Source organism: Lontra canadensis, unplaced genomic scaffold (assembly GCF_010015895.1).
Source record: "Lontra canadensis isolate GAN:19392208 unplaced genomic scaffold, GSC_riverotter_1.0 scaffold110, whole genome shotgun sequence".
In the NCBI taxonomy this organism is placed as follows: domain Eukaryota; kingdom Metazoa; phylum Chordata; class Mammalia; order Carnivora; family Mustelidae; genus Lontra; species Lontra canadensis.
Window position 1 is genome coordinate 2,385,658 of NW_022631104.1, and position 17,448 is coordinate 2,403,105.

General features: G+C 55.8%; 1 protein-coding gene across 1 annotated transcript; it reads right to left on the minus strand.

The window, feature by feature from the left end:
* Positions 1 to 1,275: 1,275 nt before the first annotated feature.
* Positions 1,276 to 16,463, minus strand: FXR2 (FMR1 autosomal homolog 2). Its single transcript, XM_032839849.1, has 17 exons — positions 16,050 to 16,463; positions 9,950 to 10,002; positions 9,499 to 9,592; positions 8,824 to 8,895; positions 8,579 to 8,727; positions 8,236 to 8,329; positions 7,664 to 7,780; positions 5,099 to 5,269; positions 4,838 to 4,916; positions 4,160 to 4,269; positions 3,872 to 3,958; positions 3,345 to 3,567; positions 2,990 to 3,187; positions 2,697 to 2,897; positions 2,507 to 2,602; positions 2,267 to 2,367; positions 1,276 to 1,971 (listed from the first exon to the last, which is right to left on the minus strand). Exons 1-17 carry the CDS (start codon positions 16,128 to 16,130, stop codon positions 1,876 to 1,878), a joined length of 2,022 nt encoding a protein of 673 aa, XP_032695740.1. The 5' UTR covers positions 16,131 to 16,463; the 3' UTR covers positions 1,276 to 1,875.
* Positions 16,464 to 17,448: the final 985 nt, after the last annotated feature.

Below are 17,448 nucleotides of genomic sequence, written 5' to 3' on the forward strand. Positions count from 1 at the left end.
GGGAGAGCCGGCGCTAGGCCCGCCGCCGGGCACCCCGCACGGCGCAGGCTGCGCGCTCCGCTCCCCGACGCCGCGACGCGTCCGCCCCAGCCCGCCTGCTGCCGAGGCGCGCCCGGCCTCCGAGCGTCCCGAGCAGTCCCGGGGCCCGGCCGCCACCACCCCTCTCACCTGGCCTCAACGTCTGTGGCTGGCGGGTGGGCCAGACCCGGGAACGGCTTTTAACCAGACTCCGCCCCACTCCCTCCCCGCAGACCGCGCCTCCTTAAGGGCGCCAACGTCCCCCTCCCTCGGGCAAACCCAGGTGTCCTGTTCTTCCCAGCCCCCAACAGTCCCCTCGGGGCACCACGCCCCCTCCCCACCCAAGACCCAGATGTCAAGCCTTCCAGCCCCAGGAACGCTGCACGCCTTCTCTTTCCTGCCGCAGCTCAGGCAATTTAAAGTCAATTCCTCCGCACAATGGGATGGAGCACAGGGGAATCAAAAGCCCTCAGGGTCCCAATTGAGCGAGGAGGAAGTTGGGAACACCCCACCCCCTACCCCAAACCCTTTTCTTGTGCCTATTGCTCCTCAAAGCCCTGATCTGCCCCTGGGCCAACACCGTCTGGAGGCAGGCCCTGGTTCGGTTTCCTGAGTCATCCCAGCAGGTGCTCAGGTGGTGATTCAACCCGGGGTCCAGGTGAGCAGACTTAAGCCGGCCCGACGCTAGCCCCCAAGCCTCGGGTTTCTGCCTGCCGTCTGCCCTCTGCAAACCTGAGTCTGAGGACAGGGAGCCCCAGGCCCCGGGACAACACCCCCCCCCCCCACCACCTCCGGAGCAAGGGGTCAGCGGCGTGGATCCCTGAGAACGAGCCTGGACCCAGAGCGGAGGGCGGGCCCCCTGAGCCTCAGAGGGTCTCGAGGGAGCCCGGCTCCCCGTTCTGCCCCAGGCCTCGGTAATCGGATTAGGCAGCCCGGCCTTGGCTCTCAGCCCTTATCGGGACCCGCTCCAGCTCCCGCTTGAGTACCCCGCAGCAGCCCTACCTAGGCCACCGTGACTCAGGGGAGGAGCAGCCCGCTCCCTCTACCAGCACACCCGGGGGAGGGGAGAAGCACCACGACAGGCCACAAGCCATTGGGCTCCAGACTAGGAAGGGACCTGGGCCTGGGAGACAGGAATGCCAGGAATTCCCAGAAGAGAAAGCAGGTGGGGAGAGAGAGGAAACGAGGCCGGGCAGGTCCATCAGAGAGAAACTGACGGACCCAGCTGGGGGCAAGGAAGGTACAAGGAACCACAGAGCCATTTGGATTTTTTTATTCTCTTTTTAAATACTGTACAGTGAAAAATAAATACGCCTTCTCATCCACCAGACAAGGTTGGTCCCCCCCTCCCCTGGGGGACCTTGTCACCCCCCTTCATACACACCCCTGGTTCTACTCCAAAACCTTCCCCATGCCTCCCACCCACTCATACCCTTACTATCCCCGTCTTCCACAGTGATGAGGCCCCAGAGATGGGGGGTACAGGATGGGAGGAGGGATAGCAGGGGAGCCCCCCTGAACTGTCGAATCTGGGTGGGTCGAGGAGCACCCCGCACCAGCAGGCGGAGGACGGGGGTGTTCAGAGATCGGGGCGTTAAGAGGATAAAGGCACATCCAGTCTGATGGGGAAGGAGAGAGGCTCCCCTCACCCTGGGGGTTGGGCGGACAAGAGGGAGGGGGTATGACCCTGTTACACACCCCTCCACTAGCTCCTGGAGGTTGAGGGGGACCCAAGCTGCTGTGCCACCCCCCTCCCCCCTAGATAGAGCAGCTCCAGCGCACGTCGGTCGGGCCTGTGAGGGCCACGGTGTGGGGCAGCAAGCGAGACGGAGAAGGGAGGGATGCGGGCCAGAGGTTTTATGAAACCCCGTTCACCAAACTACCCAACTCCAGGGGCGCGGAGAGCTCCCCATTCTCTGAGGGGCCCTTAGGAAGCTTGCTGACAGAGTCGCCCTGAGGGGAAGTGGGAAAGAAAAAAGGAGAGGAAGCGGGAAGCCAGTCAGTAGAAATCCAGGCCGTGCCCCCCATCCTAGTGCTCCTGGCGGCCAGCGCCCCGGGGGCTGGTCCCGGGACTCTAGCAACTCTCAGAGGAACCCAGAAAGTCCGAGCCAAACCTCCCCCTGTCCTACCACACCTTCCCTATTCCACACGCGGCCTAAACGCCATCAGACACGGGCTCCTCCCTGAGTCCCCTGCGTGCCTGCCCCAGGAGGAAAGTGCGGCGGATACGGGCACCCCGCCTGCCTACCTTCTGTCCCGAAAGAGAGTCCTCTGAGGGCTTAGAGCGTTCCAGGGGGGGCCGCTGGCGGCTCTGAGACTCTGCTCGGGAGATGTAGTCAGCCACGGTCACTGCAGAAGGCAGTCGACCCAGGGTTTCAGAAGGAAGCAGGTGTCCAGCTCTTAGAAGCCCGCTAAGCCCCAAGCCCTGGCAGAAGGCACCCGTTCCCTCTGCCCTGGGGAAGGACGCGGGCACCCGGCGTGCGCTGACCTGGCTGACGGTCCCCACTGATGGAACCATCCGTCCGGTTCCCACGGTTACGGCGGCGGCGGCTCCGGTTCCGACGCTGGGGTCTTGAGTCATCTTCTGTGGGGCAGGGAAAACCCAAGGGGTGCATCTCATCTCCCGTACCTCAATTCCTGCCGGGCTCAACCTCTCTAGACCCAGGCACAGCCCTTACCCAGGCCATTCTCTGTCATGCTGGGCCCGTCGGATTCCAGGCCTCCATCCATGACAGTCCGGTCCTCATCCGTGCGGCGGCGGCGGGAGCGGCGGCGCCTGGCACTGGCTGGGGGGGGCTCCCCAGGCTCTGAGTCAACTGGGGGCTCTGGTTCAGAGGTGTCCAGGAGGCTGTAGGGATTGCTGTCGGGGTCTTTCAGCACTGGTTGGAGGAGGACGAGACGGTGGTTATGGGGCATCCGCCGTCCCTCCTCCTGGCCCGCACCCGCACCCCCAGCTGTCCTACGCTGGCACCTGAACTGATAGACGAAGCGCTGTATCTTGTGGCAGGCCGAGGGGCAGCTGGGGGTCCCCTACCCCGGCCCCCGATTGGCCGCCTCCGGCTTTCTTCTCCCCGGGTTGGGGCGTCCCGGTCACCAGGCCCAGCTCTGCTGGGTTCCTCCCTCTTCTCCGATTCGGTCTCGGAAGCTGTGGATGGGTCCGAGCTGGGGCCTGAAGGACACAGTGGGCTTCAGTCGGGGACCCTCGCCCCTGCCCAGGATCCATCCCGCAGCCAGTCCCACCTTCAACGTGTCTGTCACCCTGTCCTCGAGGTTCCGCCAGGCCTGTAACGCCCCCCATCCCCCCTGCAAGGCCCGCAGCCTCTTACCATAGGCAGGACCGCCTGTCCTCCGGCCCCGGCCGCGGCCCCCGTAGCTGCCCCCATAGGTCCGCGTGGCGTGGAGGGAGGAGGAGGAGCTCTCATCGGTGGTGTACCCGGCCTTGTCACTGCCGCCGCCGCCCCGCCCGCTCCCTGGAGGGCGAAAGCCCAGTCCTATCTGCCGGAGCTGCTCGTCGATCTGGAGCCTCTCCAGGCGAAGCTGCTCCACCTCCTGGTCGGGCAAGGACGGAGAGAGGGACCAGAGGAGTGACCAGACCCGCAGACAGCCTCCCTCCCGCCCGCTTCTTCACCCTGACCGCCCCCAGCGACCTAAACTCATAGGAACGTGACAAAGACGTGGGCTGAACAAGGAACATTACGGGACCCAACCCCACAGCCCCCAAATCCCTGCTCCGAGGTTTCCGCTGTCCTCAGAGACAAGCAGGGCACCACCGTCCTAACCCTGTCCACCAGCGGCCTCAGCCTCCTCGCTGCACCTAGACCCTCCCACCCCACCCCCCCGGCCGCCTGGGTACCTGCAGGTAGGAGAGATGGTACTCTAGCAGAGCCTGGGCATTGCTGATGCTCTCCCGGGTGCCCACGAATATGAAGGGAACCATCCCCTGCAGAGGAGAGAGGGCGCAGGGTCAGCGGGACAGTCGGGCCCGGTACCAACCCGACCCCATCTCCTACAGAAGCTCCCCCAGGGGCATCATTCTGGGCTCTGCGCCTCCCATCCCCCACACTCCGGGAGCCCGCAGAGGAGAACCAGAGGACGCTGCCATCTACTTTGAAAAGCAGTCCTCAGAGGCAGTGCCCCGTACCTCCTCCCTGGGATTCTTCTTGTCATTGTCACCTTCTACTCGAACCCTCACCACACCAGATTTATCCACAATCTCCTGGATCACTTTCCCGTTCTTTCCAATCACTTTGCCTGAATGGGTAAAGGAGGAATGAGGTTTTTGGTTTTTTTTTTTTTTTTTTTTTTTTTTTAAGAAAATAAAGAGTAAAAATGGGGTGCCTGGGTGGCTCAGGGGGTTAAAGCCTCTGCCTTCGGCTCGGGTCATGATCTCAGGGTCCTGGGATCGAGCCCCACATGGGGCTCTCTGCTCAGCGGGGAGCCTGCTTCTTCCTCTCTCTCTGCCTGCCTCTCTGCCTCTTGTGATCTCTGTCTGTCAAGCAAATAAATAAAATCTTAAAAAAAAAAAAAAGCAAAAACTAAACACTAAAAAAAAAAAAAAAAAAGTAAAAATAGAAAAAATAGATAAGATAAACAGTCTTCCAGCTCCTATACCCGAATTCTGTTTAATTGTTCTCCTTCAAGGTTTCTACTGAGTTCTCAGGACAAAATATTACAATCCCCAGAAATCTGTTCTTCCATTTTGTCACTCTTCTGACAGACTGTTTGCTCCATCCTCCTGAGACTGGAAGGCCCCCAGGGGTGCCGAGCCCACCACCCTGGTCCCGCCGTGCTCTCTCCTGGGCGTACACCCACGACTCACCAACAAGGTTCCTGGGCACTTGCACAGAGTCCTCCGAAAACTCTAGGTAGCTCCGGGCCTGTCGGCACGCCTCGGGAGTCTACGAGGGGAAGAGACGGGGGCTGTTACTCAGACCCTGACCTTCCTGCCTCTCTCTGCCTTTGGGAAAGTGTGCTGCCACCAAAGTCGGGGAGGTCCCCGGGACGCAGACATCGTCTCCCCTGAGCGCTCGCCTCTCTGTAACACCCCAAGGGCCCACAGCCACGGCTGTCTTTTGCTGACCTCCCCATAGATGCGGAAAGTGCAGGTCTCTTCGCCCAGCTCGATGGCGGTCACCCCAGGTACTTTTCGGGCCTGCTGGATGTTGGCACCGTGAGTCCCGATGGCCAGTCCCATCAGGTCCTCTCGCACGGTGAACTCCTCTTGGAAGGCGGCCGCCAACTGCTTACTTGTCTGAAAGGAAAAGGCACGGCGGGGTTCCCAGCGGCGGATCCCCAGACACCTGGGGATTTCGGGTGCCCAGACCCTGGCCTGGGCACCCGACCCTCTGCAGGACCTCAAGGAGAGAAAAATGTGTGGAACCGAGCCAGAACCACCCCAGATCCACTGACCACCGGGACCGTGTGGAGGACTCCAGAACCGTTCACTCCGCCCCTACCTGCCGAACACCCATGGCTCGGAGGGGAGGGGAGGTACGTGAGGGCGGAGTTTGGATGTGGCTCTAACCCGACCTGGTTATGGGATCCAGAACACAGCACACTCTCAGGGTCTCTACTCTGTCCTCTGCTACACGGTTATGCCTGACTGGCCGCATACCCCAGACTCTCAGGAGATTAAATAAGATTGTAATGAATTAGAATTAAATAAGATGTGAAAAGCCCTTTCACAAAGTAAATGCATGAGTAAAGAACCAGGATTACTTGAACCAAACTCGTATCAACTCCAAAATAGTCAGCAGGAAGCAAGGGGCTGAGAAAAGCATGAAAGGAGCTACGGAACGGCAAGTCACCGCTTCTTTTCCACAGCGGGGCGCAAGGGCAGGAAGACACGGAAGGTTCTGGAAGAGGGAGTCCTATGTAGAAGCACCAAAGAGGAGAGAGATCTGAAAGGGGACACTCCCGATCCCGGTCCACTCCTCCTCCTTACAAGATGCAAGAGACTGTACTACGGCAAGGTCTTCCCCTAGCCAAGAAGAAAGCGGACACGGAGGGACGACGCTGGGTGTTCAGAACAACTGAGTCACGGAGGGAGGGAGAGATCTAGAGTGATTTACAAATGTCCTCTGGAGACGTCTGCCAAGGGTTTTATTCCTTAAACTGCCTGATGGGCACAAGGGTACCTATCTACTTACAAGGGCGGTATTTCAAAATAATTTAAAAAAACGGGGAGAAGACAAGCTCTCTCAAAATCAGACTTTGCACAAATGGCTAACTTAGTTATCTGCACTTTTTAAGAGATTTTTATAATTTATTTATTTATCTGAGAGAGAAACAGAGAGAGGGGGTAGAGTGAGCTTGCAGGAAGAGGAGGGACTGAGGGAGAGAATTTCGAACAGGCTCTGTACAGAATGCGGAGTCCAACGCAGGACCCAATCCTAGGACCCTGAGATCATGACCTGAGCTGAAACCGAGAGTCAGACGCTCGGCCAACTGAGCCGCCCAGGTGCCCCGTTATCTGGCACTCTGTACCCGCTAATTAATACAACCAGATCCCAGGCGATCTGAAGTCTACTTTGGTCACCAGGGAACCAGAGCAGACACACTGTGTACCATCTCGGGGTAAGGGTGGATTTTTAACTGCCAGTGCCCCGAGAAGTAGCGTCCCAGAGAAGGAAAGATCGCCATGGTCCACCATCTCCACAGGCTCAGAGAAAAGCCCCCCCAGATCAGGTCTCTGGATGAACAGAAGTGGATACGCGCACACGCACCCTATTAGCGTGGGACAGTGCGGCACCTAGGGAAAGGGGATCTGACCTTCCTAAGGTATCAGAACCCAGAAAGGCCTTGGAGAAATGTTCTGGTTTAACTACCTCGCTGTCACAGAGATAAAGCTGAGTGGAATCAAATGATCTGCCAAAGCAAGACTCGGGATTTCACGTCCAGTGGTCTTTCCAGCATATAAACGGTTCTCAAATATACACCGCCGAAGCGGTTTGATTCACAGGTGACCTGGGTTGGGGGTGATCTGGGGAGATGACCTGGGGGAAGTGACCTGCGGGGGGTGTCCTGGGGGTGGGATGACCTGGGGAAGATGACCGGGGGGGGGATTACCTGGGGGAGGTGACCTCCGGGGGGTGACCTAGGGGAGGCCACAGCCGGTCAGGACCACCCCCTCCTCTTCGACTTCTAGAGAGTGGCCCTGGTGGACCTGTTTTAGACACTGCGCTTTCAAGTAGAATTTCCCTTGATTGGGGCGCCTGGGGGGCTCAGTGGTTTAAAGCCTCTGCCTTCAGCTCAGGTCATGATCCCAGGGTCCTGGGATAGAGCCCCGCATTGGGCTCTCTACTCAGCAGGGAGTCTGCTTCCTCCTCTCTGTCTGCCTCTCTGCCTACTTGTGATCTCTCTCTGTCAAATAAATAAATAAAATCTTTAAAAAAAAAAAAAAAGAATTTCCCTCGATCAAAGGGCGCCGTGGTTAAGAACAGAGTCTGAAACCAACCGTACTACTAGAACCCGACGGAGCCTGGCATCTGGAGGAGTCTGGGGTCAAACAGCAGACCCAGCTTTAACGGCCCAGAAAGAGCTTCGTCTTTTTGTTCTGGGGACACAAGAGCTGGGGTGGCAGAGGGGGGATGGGCAGGGGCGACAACAGCGCCGTTCAGCAGCAGCAGCGCGGCCCCGGGCTCACCTCCAGATGCTTGGTGGCTTCTTCGTTGCGCGACATGAGCAGCAGCTTGGTGCGCAGGCTCCGGAAATGCATGTCCCCCAGCAGGGACGCCCGCTTCACAGGCGCTTCTGTGGTCGACTGGGGAGAAACCAATGGAAAAGTCATTCAAACGGACTTGGAACACACACCAGGGAAGGGCGGGAGCTGGGAATCAGGATGCCTGAGTCTCTAGGAGAGGACAGGGGTTAAGAAACGAAACGAGAGAAGAGGAAAATTGTCATCAGTCTCACAAGGGCCTACGATCTGGGCACCTAAGGGAACGGATTTTAGAGGGAAGAACTGTACAGTGTATCTCCTGAGAGTCCAAATACACAGGCAGGGTCAGCCCAGACTGTGCTGTGGTGGCCAGACTAAGAAAAGAACGAAGGCCAGCCAGGGGGCGACCCGGGCCCGCAGGGTCAGGAGCTGTAAGAAGCCTTCTTTGAAAAACAGAAGCACATCTGAGCTCCTTCCGTTCTACAAAGGAGTTTAAAGGGGAGAAGGAAAAAAGCACTGAAGAGGTTTACGTGCAAGTCAGGCACCAGGTAACTCACCAGGATGAAGAGCTCACTATTTGTGATGTTGAGAAAGATGCAGTTGGCTCCCAACGCTTTCTTGAACTCTTTGTGGACATTTTCGTTGGAGCAGCTGCCGAGAAAGAAGGGTGCTCAGCGGCACGATGCGGAGTGCGCGGAGAGGTTCACGGGAGAGACAGGGACAAGGAAACGAGAAGGAGGAGGACCACAGTGAGAGAACAGGGATGAAGAAAGCTGGGAGACAGCAGGGCTTTGGAGGCCCAAGGGAACAGGAGGGAAGACGGACACTAGGAGTGGGGCCCGGGAGGAAGGGCAGACAGGCGGACCGCCAAGGGGCCCCGCCCCGACATCCCTAACTCACGCCTCTCTGAGATCCTCGGGCACAGCCATGGTGACCTTGAAGAAGCTGCCTTTGGTTGCGAGGGGATTGGGATTCACTGGCCGAAGCCGTTCCAGGGTGACAATCTCATTGTAAGTGGCATCGCAAGCGGCGTATTCGATGACATAGAACTGGCAGAAACAAAGAATGGAAGAAACAAGCGTGGATGACCTGACCGTCGGCCTCCCCCCTTCCGGTGACGACGACATGCGCGTCCCATCACTCACATCTCCCTTCATCATTCGCACCCGGGCCAGCCACCAGCCGCACGGTTCTTGCTCGTTGGCTCGAGAGTACACCTGACAGCGGAAAGAGAAGAGACGTTGAGTGCCATATCAGAACATCGGAACGAGACAGGTGTCTGGACACTTGGGAGACCCATTCCAAGGAAAAAATGGGAAACTTGAGGAAAGAGCTGACTGAAAGCCAGAGGGTGCGGCCACCAGAGACGGAGGGAAAAGGACTGCCCTGAAATGGGGAAGCTCCCAACAGTTCGACCACGACAGTGGCCAACGGGGAAGCGGGGTACTTCTCCTGCACAGCCTACCAAGCAGGGCGCAGCAGCTTAGCACAGGGAGGAAGGAGAATGAACCAACCAGCAGGGAGCCTAGGACGCTAGTATCAGGGCGAGGGAGATGCAGAATCCTGGGAAAAGTGACATTTCTAAAGGGCAAAGCACGGGGCGCCCTGGGTGGCTCCGTTGGTTGAGCAGCTGCCTTCAGCTCGGGTCATGACCCTGGAGTCCCCGAAGCGACAGCATCGGGCTCTCTGCTCAGCAAGAGTCGGCTTCTCCCTCTGAGCCTCGCCCCTCTCGTTCTCGCTCTCAAATAAATAAAACATTTAAAAAATAAATAAGTAAAAATGGAAAAAAAAAAAAAAAGGGTGGAACCCGCGGCCCTTACCTCCACTTCATCCCCTTCTGTGATCTCTTTATTATAGTCGGCTGGAGGCGGTAGCCGGACATCCCCGAAGGGAATCTGTCTCTCACTCTGCCAGCTGCAGAGGAAACAGTGACCCGAAAGCTACTCAGGCTACTGTGGTTGTCCATGTCTTCAGGAAGGGGTTACTGCCTCTGCGGGGCAATTCCCACCCGCCCTGGTTTTTAGAGTCTACATTCCAGGCCCTGCCCCAGAGTGGTGTCTTTTCTTTCCCTAGAATCTAACTAAATAGTCAAAACGTCCCCCACCCTCACCAAATTTTGGCCCGCTCCTCTCCTGGGATCCACCTGAGTTGACCACCCAAAGCCCTGGCTCTCCCCCACCTATTACATGCCTCATAGGACTCAGCCGCCCCCTCTTCTCCACTCTCCTTCTAGGAACTAGTATGCTGGACTCTCTATTCCCAAGGTCTTACTTGTTTTCAAAGTAGATGGTGACAGAGTCTTCATGGACATCCTTCACAAAGCCCTAGGACAGATTGTAGAACAAAGTGAAGCAAGAAAGACAGACAGACAGTGACAATTTAACACCACCAAGGGCAGGGACACAAGCAATCTGAAGACAAGGCCAGAAAAACACGTACTGGGTCAAGAGTAAGAACGGACACGGAGGCAGAGACAAAGGAAACGATACTGACATGGCAAGAGAACTGGCAAAATCCAGAGTAAGATGACACAAATTCAACAGAAGGGGGAAACACCATGTGCCCGAGAACAGCCTGGAAACGGACGGGTCTACTATGGCTCCCACAGGGGCCTCCCTATCTTTCTGCCTCCTGGTGTGCTGAGCAACTTGCCAGAGTTCAATTAAAATGCCAGCCACACTCAGCAAGGCTAAGAATATCCCATGAGAGTGCGAGGCCGTCCTGGGACACCTAGAGGACAGCAGGATCCGCCGAGAGAGACAAGGGTCTAGCTTCCCAATGGCAGCAAGAGGCCTGAGCAAACCTGGGCCTTCATGGTCCTACAGGAGTACTCAGAGCCCTGATGACATTCAAAGCGGTGACCACGATTTACAGAAGAGAAAGTCAGGACTTTGGAGATGTGAGAGGTTTTTGTTTTTTTTTTTAAGATTTTATTTATTGATTTGACAGAGAGAGATCACAAGTAGACAGAGAGGCAGCAGAGAGAGAGAGGGAAGCAGGCTCCCTGCTGAGCAGAGAGCCCGATGCGGGACTCGATCCCAGGACTCTGAGATCATGACCTGAGCCGAAGGCAGCGGCTTAACCCACTGAGCCACCCAGGCGCCCCAGATGTGAGAGTTCTTAATGCTAGACTAGGACACACTACTATGAATCTGAAAAAGATAAAAGAACCCCCAATTCAGACGACATGAAAAAGGAACAAGGACGCCTGCATAACCGGTCCACCTCTTACTATGTCCTCGAAGAAGCCAAAGCTATGGGCTCAGCTGTGCTCCTAATTTTTCTCTAATCCTCACACACTCAAATTTAGGGATGGCTAATTCTGAAAGTCCAAGTTATCAATTTGTTCTTTTACAACTGAGCTTTTGGCGTCCTAGCTAAGAAATCTTTGCCTAATCCAACCCCACAAAGCTCTCTCCTATTTCTTCTTCTACAAGTTTCATAGTTTTTATTTTACATTTAGGTCTACGATCCGCTTTGATTTAAATTTTGTACGTGGTGCAAGATACGATCAGAGCTCATTTTTTTACCCGCGGACAACCAGTCTGAGCACCATTTGTTCAAAAGACTACCCTGTCTCTACCAAATTGGTTTTTCACTTCTGTCAAAACCCGGGAAGCACAAATTATTGTATTACTGACAGAAAGCAGATCAGCGGTTGACAGGACTTTTGGGAGTGACGGAACTATCTTGACTGTGATGATGGTATGACACAGCTACAGAGATATGTAGACAGGGATCTGTGTCAAAAACCTAACAAATCATACTCTGAACACATCTACTTCATTGTTTCTATCTCAATAAAGCTGTTAACAAAAAATGAGGGGCTGGGGCGACTGGGTGGCTTCACTGGCTGAAAGTCCGACTCTTGATTTTGGCTTTGGTCATGATCTCAGGGTTGTGGGGAGCCGAGTGCTGGGCTCCAAGCTCTGAGGAGAGTCTGCTCGGGACTCTCTCTCTCTCAGCCCCATCAAATAAATAAATCTTTAAAATGAAAAAAATTGGTGGGGCGCCTGGGTGGCTCAGCAGGTTAAAGCCTCTGCCTTCACCTCAGGTCATGATCCCAGGATCCTGGGATCGAGCCCCGCTTCGCATCGGGCGCTCTGCTCGGCAGGGAGCCTGCTTCCCCCCTCTCTCTCTGCCTGCCTCTCTGCCTACTTGTGATCTCTGTCTGTCAGATAAATAAATAAAATCTTGGGGCACCTGGGTGGCTCAGTGGGTTAAAGTATCTGGCTTTGGCTCAGGTCATGATCCCAGGGTCCTGGGATCAAGCCCAGAGTCGGGCTCTCTGCTCAGCGGGGAGCCTGCTTCTCCCCTCTCTCTCTGCCTGCCTCTCTGCCTCCTTGTGATCTCTCTCTCTCCGTCAAATAAATAAAATTTTAAAAATAAATAAATGAATAAATAAAATCTTAAAAAATAAAACAAAATGAAAAAAAATCGGTGTTTCGAAAGGCTAACACACAAGAACTCTTCCTGAGCTCAGCCGCTAGGCACAACAGCTGAGCTTGGGAGAAGAAACACAGAAAACGCATGCCTGCATCATTCCCACCCCAACCAACTGGTCAAAGGTGGGTTTACTACACCGCTGTTTCCTTGCAGTGGGAAAATCTAAACCCAAATTTTACTCTTGATACCAGCGGGCGATCCTTCTTTTCTTTCGGGATCCGATCTCGTTCTGGTCCCTCCCTATGCAGACCTTTACTGTGGCCCAAGGTGCCTGGCCGCCTCCTCAGCCAACGCTTCCCCTTCCTCTGCCACTCCCCAGGTTTTCTCCGCTCTCGGTTCCTTGCACCCCGGCCTGTGCCTACTACTCCGCACACAAATCTCCCGAGGCACTTTTATCCCTCACTAGTTGTCCGAGTCCCTCTTTCCTTTTAGGTTCTTCTCTTAGCTCCTTCTTCGGCATCTTCCTCCTTCTTCCCGTAACCTTGAACACAGCATCCCTTTCCTCATTTCTCCCTTTCTGAGGGTCTGTCTGGATTTCCAGAAACATCTCAACCAGCCTCTTCCGCTGACTCTATCCAATTCTTTCCCCCAAATGTCAATCTCCAAAGTGGAAAAACACTCTGAGTTAGCTATTCTCAAAACGTTTCAGGGATGAGATAAAAGGAGTGGAAGAGATAGAAGAAAATCTTGTCTGTTCCTTGGCGAAGAGATTCCTGTTCCAGACCCGCCCCTCAAAGAGGATGTGCCCCAGGCTCTGATCCAGCTCTCCCCCAACATGCCAGGGTTGGCCCTCGGGTGGAGCAAGCACTAACACCCCGTTTTTGTTTTTAGCTCCCGTGATCCATCCCCAAGGCAGAAATGCAGAGCTCGGAGTGGAGTCTTCCCTCCCATTACTCAGCAGTTCAACCAAACGCCACACACTCTTCGACTTCTCAGGTCTTTTCCCTTCACATGGTCTCCAGAACAAGCTTTCTCCTCAACTTCGTATTCCCATCTAGTCTCCACTCCTTAACCTCACCCACATCACTCTTGTTTTCCCTCCAAAGACACCAGGGGTAGAACATGAGTCCACGCTCAACAAGGGTACAAGCAGGTGAGGCCAGGGGCAGGTGAGTCAGTCTCTAGAAAGCCACTGAGATCCAAAGAATGACTCAATTCGGTGGCTGCAGCATATCCTGGCTTTGGCTTACAGGGCCTCGGACCAGAAAGAGAGAGAGTGGCCCGAGATTTCCAGATACCCACATAAGAAATTAGTCCCTACCTCTATCCTATGTTCCAGTCCTGGGCTCTCAAAAGAAAGGAGGGAGTTCTAGGAGAAAAGCTGGACGGATCTGGGTAAAAACCAGAGGTCGAAGATGAGGATGTTATACTCCTTAAGGCAGGAATGGGAATGTGGTATCAGTCAAGGTCTGCGAAGCCGGATGACTGCGCCCTGAAAGGTGACCAGGCACTTGGGAGGGTACAACTTAGAGAGTAACACAGCATACCGGCAGAAAAGGAAGCGCTGGTGGGACAGCCCCGGGATAATGGAGATCCCAGACCTGCCATGCGCAGGACCGTCGTGGAAGAAGAGGCACAACACGACCCAATTCTGAGACAGGAGAAGGGGCCTTCCCAAATGTATAGTTCTAGAAGCAACGTAAATACTTCTCGACCCACACCAAAGTTTGCTGAGTCATGAATATTAAATCAGTGGCAAGGTCAGAATGGCTACGTATCTATATGGCACTGAGAGTTGAAGAAAGATTAGTCGGAATTTACGGATTTATTGTTGTTTTTAACTGAGCCATGAGGCAGAAGTGCTAACTCGGCCACAACACAGAATCCGCATCACCTGGCTTTCCGCTCAACTCCGAACTCTGCTTTCTGATTCGAAGCATCCTGTCCCTAATTCACCCAAGTTTATCCCTGCCAGAGCCCACAGGGGAAAAGGGAAAGATTCAGAGAGATTTTCTGTCTGACACGTACACGTGGAAAGGGAAACATCTCCCTTCCCATCCACCCCAGGTAATCCGAAGTGGATACCAATCTTTCCCAGCTCTGCTTAGTGCCTATGCTTCCTAGAACAAAAGCCAATCTCGTATCTCCATCTCCAACTCAATTTAAGAACCCAGAATTGAGGGGTGGGGCACACCCAGATGAAGGCCAAGATACTGGGGGAAATGGGTCTCAAATCCTACGAGGGAGGGCATTTCAACAAAGGCAACGCCAAGTCTGAAGGAAAAGGATACAAGACACAAACGTGCTCTATCCGAATCAGAAAGGAATTAGAGACTTTTGCCAAAGAAAACAGAAAGCTAAGGAGGCAGCTAGAAGAAAAAAAGTCTTCTGAGTTAGAAAAGTATGCAGAAAAGAGTGGCCAGGAGCTTCCTCCAGACAGGGAGCAAGGCAGTTAGTTCCTGGAGGGTACACAAGTTTTAGGTAAAAACCCGAAGACTTAGGTTGACAGGATAAGTCAAGACAGAGAGATAATGGTTGCCACTGGCGCTGAAGGGAAGGAAATCTGGTGAAGGAAGCCGGGGCCAACTGGAGGCATTTAGGGTGAGTGAAAAATCACTACCCTCCTCTGACCCACAGAAGCCTTCCACTGCAAGAAGACGAGACCCTTCCAGCGACGGGACTTCATGGGGAAAGAGCTGGAGAAAGTCACCTCCAAGGTCATGAAGGTGGAGGGTCTTTTACAGGAGAAAAGGCCCGAAAGGAAGTGGAAGAAAGGGGGCTCTTCTCCCTGGGGATAACGAGATACCCCTGCTCCGGCTCCTCGGGGTAAAATGAGAAGACAGGAATCAGAAGTCTCTGCCACGATGCCAGGCCCAAAGTCCAAAGAGTTTCAAAAATAATGACAGTTACACAAAGAAGAATCCCTGAGAGGCAAGAGGGGGGTCACCCCGTCTGGCTTCACCCCAATGGGAGACAACATCCTGGGAAATGACTTCGGAATACAGAAGGCGGGAGTAGCAGGACTTCTACCGGACCAAATCCTGGGCAAGGGAAGAGTGGAGGCAGCGAGCAGGGACCCTTTGAAGACAGATCCCCTCCTTCGGAAGGAGAAAGGTTATCACTCCCGAACAGAGCGAGTTGGCCAGAAGTACTGGAGAAGCGGAAATCCTTCACAGGACCGTCGCCTGTGATACCCCGATCGGAGATTACAAACATGGGGCTTACCCTGCTCCAGGGAAGAAGCTACAGGGAGGATCTAAAAAGACAGCTGAGGTTGCCCCCCAGAGAACGGCAGGCCAGCTGGCCGCGGGATAAAGGGGTGAGGTGAGAGACTTGGGAAAAGATGCCACCTTATGGCTAGGATGCAACTTGACGACTTATAACCCAGAGTTGCTGAGGTCAAAGATAGCAAATGTCATAAACTGATTTTGACCGTTTCTCCTTGGGTTGGGAGCAGAGATGCAGCATGGAAGTGGGGTGAGGCTTCCAGAGCCGGTAGGCAGAGGCCTCTCCGAGCGAGATGAAAGGATCTAATATGGGACGGCCTTCCCAAGGGGGCAACAGGGAAGAATAAAGAGAATTCTCCATGTGCTTGGACCGCGGGGCGGGGGCGGCGTGATTAAGGTCTAAGGTCTGTCTTCCACCGGGGAAACAAGAAAAGTCCACGAGAAGCTGGGAAAATGGGGTCTCCCGAGTGGGGGGGCCGGCGGGGGGGGATGCGGACGCTGATCCGAGCACAATAATGCCCCGACGTTCGTTCTCTCCGAGACGGGGTGCAGAGCAGGTGTAACCGACCGAGGGGCCGGAAATACGAGGAAGGGGGCTCACTTGCAGAGGTCTCCCCAGGAGGACTGCGGGCGGGAGCGGGCTCTGGGGCTCGGGGCGCCAGGACTGGGCTCCAGAAGTGCGATCCCGCCCCACGGCCCCCTCCCCGGCGGGAGCCAGGGGCCGCACACGGGTGTCCCCGGCTGGCGCGCCGCCTCACCTTGTAGAAGGCCCCGTTGGAGCCGCGCACCTCGACGGGCAGTCCCGGCTCCACGTCCCCCCCGGAGGCCAGGCCGCCCATGGCGCCGCCGCCGCCGCCGCCTCCGACTGCCCCGGCGGCGGCTGCAGCGGCGGTCTGAGTCCGGGCCGGGCCAGGCCCCCGGCGTCTCCCCGGGGGAGGAGCCGGAGGGGGAGCCGCGGGGGGCGGGAGCCGGGCCGGCCCCACGGCGGCCCTGCCACAGCCAACGAGCAGGGGGCCGGGGCCGGGCCGCTCCCCGTCCGCCGCCGCCGCCTTGGTCTCCGCCACCGTGAGGGAAACGGCCGCCGCCGCCGCTGCCTTCGTCACCTCAGCTTCCGCCTGCCGCCGCCCCCGCTGCTGCCTCAGTCCCGCGACCCGCTGCTGCCGCTGCCGCTCCACGGCCTCCACCTCCCCCTGCCGCCGCCGCCTACTGCGCAGGCGCACCGGGCACCCGCCCGCCGCGCGCGGGGCCCCGAGGGCCACGGCGCAGGCGTCAAGGCTGGCGACCCAGCTCGCGCTCGCCAGCGCATCAGGGCTTCCACACTCCCTTTCGCTCTCGCGCGCCCCCTCCTGGTCGCTTTCTCGCGCCTGCGCAGAACGAGATGCCTCTCTTTCTTCGCCGCCCCCCCTCCCCCGCCCACATCTCTTCCTTTCCCCGCCCCACAACACTGAGAGCGGACCAATCGTGCGGAGGGAGGGGCCGAGCCCACTCGGTCGGATTGGATTTCTGCCGCTCCTGGTAAGGCCACACGCACTTCCCCGCAGCCCAGCATCCCTGGGCTGGGGCAAGTTCGGGATGGGCATGCGCCTGGATGACTGCTTGGTCACTTTCCCCACCTTTGTCTTTCTTGGTGCGCACGCTCCAAAGGAAAAAAAAAATAATAAAAAAAAAATAAATTAAAAAAAAAAAAAAGAGTCTAAAGGCCAAAAAAAAAAAAAAAAAAAAAGACAAAGCCTGGGGCGCATGCGCCGGGCTTAATCGCGCTCACCCTCGTGTAGACTCTTAGGAGCATCTCTAACTCCAGCTGTAGATTTAAGAGCCGCGTTCCTGCCTTGAGAAGTCGGTCGTGCATGCAATGAAAGGTTAAAGGATAATTTCAAGGCCGTACCAAAAAGCAAAGGCAACTTAGATTAGCGCAAGATTTGATGTCCAAATGCCGAGGAAATTCAAAATGGGAAAAAATGTAGAGTAAGAGGGTAGTAGAGGGAAAACTCCGGATTCCCGAACTAAGATAAGAACTTGGGTTGTAGAGATGAATATAAAAGTAGCACAGAAATTAGAACCGTGTTGTGCATTTAATCACTTAGCAAGTATATATTTCGCCCTCACTGCGTTTCCAGTGGCTGTGTGCTAAGCGCTAGGGATGCAAAGACACGATGT